This window comes from Pan paniscus, chromosome 6, assembly GCF_029289425.2.
Source record: "Pan paniscus chromosome 6, NHGRI_mPanPan1-v2.0_pri, whole genome shotgun sequence".
NCBI lineage: Eukaryota > Metazoa > Chordata > Mammalia > Primates > Hominidae > Pan > Pan paniscus.
In genome coordinates this window covers 10,037,655-10,041,979 of record NC_073255.2, presented here as the reverse complement: position 1 = coordinate 10,041,979, position 4,325 = coordinate 10,037,655, and the positions used below count along the sequence as shown (strand labels likewise).

Genomic DNA, 4,325 nt, shown 5'->3' with positions numbered 1-4,325 from the left:
GGACACCCACGGGCTGCAGCATCTAGAGGTGACAGAGTCAGGGGCGGAGTGTTCAGACAGGGCTACAAATGACAGTTAAGGACAGAGCACAGAGTGGCTGCAGACGACAGGTCAGGGACCAGGTGCACACATGGAGCTGCAGGTGACAGGTCAGGGACCGGAAGCACAGGCAGGGCTGCAGGTGACAGTCAGGGACGGAGTGCACAGACAGGGCTTCAGGTGACAGGGACAAACCCACTGCAGGTGATGGACTGGGTGCACAGCTGGGGCTGCAGGTGACAGGGACCCGGTGGACAAATAGGACTGCAGGTGACATTGAGGGATCGAGTACACATATGGGGCTTCAGGTGACATGGGCAGACTGAGTGCAGAGAAGGGTCTGGGGACGTCAGCATCAGGGACTGGAGGACTCAGCTGCTTCGTCAGAAGACAGACAGTGCCTGAACACGGGGCTCAGAGAACTCAACCAGTGCAGGTGCCTCCTGGAGACAGGGCCAGGCTTGGAGCTGGGAGGAACCCAGAACAGCCTGGCCTACCAGGCACCGGCCCATCCCGAAAGGAAACAGCACCGCTAGCTAAGAAAGAACTTTATTATTTCTAATAAATGCATCTGGGGGTGGGGTCTGGAGAGGGCACACGGCCGTCCCCTGCCAATGCGTTGAGACCCACACTCCTTGGGAGTGGACAGGGAAAGCCCCATGTTCCCCGGAGCCTGTCGCCGTGGCCTGCAGCCCTGGACACCTCTCACGGAGCCGCAGGACTTCCTCCCCGGCTTTCTGGTCGTGTGGCCACCACAGCCCCATCAATACAGCCAGAGCCCGGGGCCAGGTGTGAGTCTGCCTGCAGCTCTCCGTCTCCGCCAGCCTCGACTCCTGGGGAAGGTGATAAAGGGGGGCTTCCTGGTGCTGGCTAGAAAGGGTGATGCTCTTCAGCCAGGCAGCCCCCTGGTCCTCTGTGCTGTCGCTGTGCCTGGGGAGGGGGGGCATCGGGGACGCTGTCCCTGTCCCGCAGCAGGTGCCCTGGGGGTTCCAGGTGTGTGGCCGGCCTCGAAGCCAAGGGGCCCAGCAGCCCAACCCATGTTCTCCACGCTCTGACCCTCGGGGCCCCACCAGTCATCCTCCCACCCCTGTCTGGTCCCCTGTCCTTATCCAGTTCCCTGTGCTGGGTCTGTAGTGCCTCATCTTTCTGTCTCCTCTATTCCTTTCTCTGCGTCCCTGACTTCCTCTCTTCCCGTCCATCCCCCCGCCCCCAGTCCCCTTCCCCGCCCCTCCCCTCCAGCATGGGGCGGTTGAAACCTTGGAGCAGGTTCTGAAGGCCTTCCTGGGTGTTAGCATCCGGGAGGGGAGCGGCTTTGGCGGTGGGGACCGGGGCGGCCGGGAGCAGCAGCAGCAGCAGCAACAGCGGGGGCCACATGGCCTGCGGGCAGGGCGGCTGTCGGGGGACAAGGTGGGCGTTAGAGGCCCCGCCCCCTCTTCACGACCTTTCCTCTCTGCCCTCTGGCTTCTGCGTGCCAGGCTCGCACGTCCAGCACCCTTCACCTGCCCCCACGGCCCGCCTATGTCTCCCGGGCAGCCCTGAGTTAGCCCACAGATCGGTCACCGGTCTCCGGCTCCCCAGGCATTGTTAGATCCGGACAGTTCCGCCCCAGAGCTGCCCTGGAGCTCGGACGCCTCCACGAGCCTGAGCCACGCCCCCGCGTGCTGGTCACGCCCCCGAGCCCGAGCCACGCCCACCCACTGTTAACGCTTCACCCAAACCCCTACGCAATGACCACGCCCTAGTACATAGCTACACCCATTCTCGGCCACTCCCCCAGAGTCGCGCAGAGTCTCCACTCACCAGCCAAGCCCCCACTGCAGAAGACCACACCCCTGAGCACAGCCCTGGAGACCCACGCGGGCCTGGCCCTCTTCTGTGATCCCCAGTCCAGCCCCAGTGCAACAGCCCAGGCCCCCGAGTTGAGCCTCATCCAGCATCCAGGCCAGCCTCTGCCACCCTCAGCATGGAACACAGTCGTTTCCGGTCCCTCGCTCTCGTTCATTCTCCATTCTTCTTGAACATACGGGGAATATTCATAGTAGCTGTTTTAATGTCCTGATCACTAATTCCATCATCTATGCCATTTCTGGTTCTTTGTTATTTTTCTACTCATTATGGGTTCTGTTTTTCTGCTTCTTTGCATGCCTGTTTTTTTTGTTTTTGTGTTTTTGAGACAGGGTCTCACTGTTGCCCGAGCTGGAATGGAGTGGCATGATCATAGCTCACTGTCGCCTCAAATTACTGGGCTCAAGCGATCCTCCCATCTCGGCCTCCTGAGTACTGGAACCACAGGTGCACGCAGCCATGCCCAGCTAATTTTTAAAATTATCTTTTGTAGAGACGGAGTCTCACTATGTTGCCCAGGCAGGTCTTGAACTCCGGGCCTCAAGAGATCCTCCTGCCTCAGTCTCCCAAACATTACCAATATATTCTTATTTCTTTGAGAATCTTTAGCATAGGTGGTGCAGTTTGTTCTTTGGTGATTGAGTTCCTCAAATGTCTGGTTATTTTTGCCAGAACTCATTTTCTCCAGGGAAGTGCTGCAATCTTGCCTGGAAAGAAAAAATAATCTCATAGCTACTTCCTGGTACGGGAGGTTAACCCCATTTCTGCTTTTTAGGAGGGGTTTATAGAGGATGTTGGCTAGGCTCAGTGGCTCACGCCTGTAATCCCAGCACTTTGGGAGGCCAAGGCGGGTGGATCACCTGAGGTCAGGAGTTTGAGACCAGCCTGGTCAACATGGTGAAACCTCATCTCTACTAAAAATACAAAAATTAGGGCCGGGAGCAGTGGCTCATGCCTGTAATCCCAGAACTTAGGGAGGCGGAGGCGGGCGGATCACAAGGTCAAGAGATCGAGACCATCCTGGCTAACACGGTGAAACCCCGTCTCTACTAAAAATACAAAAAATAAGCCAGGCGTGGTGGCGGGTGCCTGTAGTCCCAGCTACTCGGGAGGCTGAGGCAGGAGAATGGCATGAACCCGGGAGGCGGAGCTTGCGGTGAGCCGAGATTGAGCCACTGCACTCCAGCCTGGGCGACAGAGCAAAACTCCATCTCAAAAAACAAAAACAAACAAAACACACACACATGAAATAAATAGAGATGGGGCCTGGCTGTGTTGCCCAGGCTGCTCTTGAACTCCTCAGCTCAAGATCCTCCCACCTCAGCCTCCCAAAGTGCTGGGATTACAGATGTGCCTGGTCTGCTTCCCTTCTTTGAAGAGCCTAGCATCCTCATATGTGGACATAATTTGGGATGGAATAAGGAACACTGGGTGAATTTTTGACCTCAGGTATAAAGTAGTAGTCTTGCATTTCTGTCTTTTGCCATAATTTAGAGACAACATTGAAAAGTTCGCCAACCCCAAGCCAAGCACCAGCAAATATGGGCGTGGGTGGAGAAAATCTCCTGTGAAATGGGCACTTTCGGTGGGGGTGAAGGGCGAGCCCCTGCCTTGCTTAAATACTGCCTGGTGGTTCTGGCCAAAGGAGTGAGAGAGCAAAGGGAGCCATTGTGGGGGAATCACACCCCCAAGTCCCAACCAACTCCCAGATTCCCCCTCCTTCAGCAAAGCATTAGTCACCTGTTCACACTTCAGCTTAACCCTCAATGAGTAAGGTGGAATGAAAAGCACATGGCCGGGCGAGGTGGCTCACTCCTGGAACCCCAGGACTTTGGGTGGCCGAGTTGGGTGGACCACTTGAGCCCAGGAGTTTGAGTCTAGCAACACAGCAAGACCCCGTCTCTACGAAAAAAATAAAAAAATTAGCCAGGTGTGGTGGCATGCACCTGTAGTCCCAGCTACTCAGGAGGCTGAAGTGGGAGGCTCGTTTGAGCTCAGAAAGGCGGGGCTGCAGTGAGCTGTGATTGCACCACTGCACTGCAGGCTGTGGTGAGAACCTGACTCTAAAAATAAGAGAAAGAAAAACAAAAAACACATGCCTTCCTACCAAAAAAAAAAAAAAAAAAAAAAAAAAAAATGAGGCACACAGTCTATGCCATCCAATGTCACGTCCTTCTTGCTGTGCTTTTACAAGCTCAGTCAGCCCTCACCCAAAGTGTTTTTTTTTTCAATGGTGCAAAGTCTTGGTGACCTGTTTCTTTCACTCACTTACATCTGTGCTGTTAACTGTGTATCTGAGATTTGCTCAAATATTTAGCTGAATACTTTTAAAATAATTTTCCATCAAATCAAACTCAGCATTATATTCATTCACTGCCAAGAAAGGTCACCCCTATGGTAAAAGTTAAGATGAATCCCGAATTCAGAAATGCAAAAAACAA

General features: G+C 54.8%; 1 protein-coding gene across 2 annotated transcripts; it reads right to left on the bottom strand.

The window, feature by feature from the left end:
• Positions 1-572: 572 nt before the first annotated feature.
• On the bottom strand, positions 573-2,452 carry LOC100968264 (putative RBAK downstream neighbor protein). 2 transcript variants are annotated; one of them, XM_034963578.3, is made up of 3 exons: positions 1,840-2,452; positions 1,296-1,431; positions 573-872 (listed from the first exon to the last, which is right to left on the bottom strand). In XM_034963578.3, exons 1-3 carry the CDS (start codon positions 1,974-1,976, stop codon positions 576-578), a joined length of 570 nt encoding a protein of 189 aa, XP_034819469.1. In that variant the 5' UTR covers positions 1,977-2,452; the 3' UTR covers positions 573-575. The 2 variants fall into 2 exon arrangements, with proteins under 2 accessions (XP_034819469.1, XP_054970860.1); XM_055114885.2 differs by lacking the exon at positions 1,840-2,452 and adding an exon at positions 1,589-1,740.
• Positions 2,453-4,325: the final 1,873 nt, after the last annotated feature.

What these genes read in the sequence shown, in the direction of transcription:
- LOC100968264 (XM_034963578.3), bottom strand. Translation starts at nt 1,976, where the DNA reads ATGCTGGATGAGGCTCAACTCGGGGGCCTGGGCTGTTGCACTGGGGCT. An exon ending in CTGCAGTGGGGGCTTGGCTG is followed by an intron (nt 1,432 to 1,839) that starts GTGAGTGGAGAC and finishes GTCCCCCGACAG; the next exon opens with CCGCCCTGCCCGCAGGCCAT. An exon ending in CCTTCAGAACCTGCTCCAAG is followed by an intron (nt 873 to 1,295) that starts GTTTCAACCGCC and finishes CACCTTCCCCAG; the next exon opens with GAGTCGAGGCTGGCGGAGAC.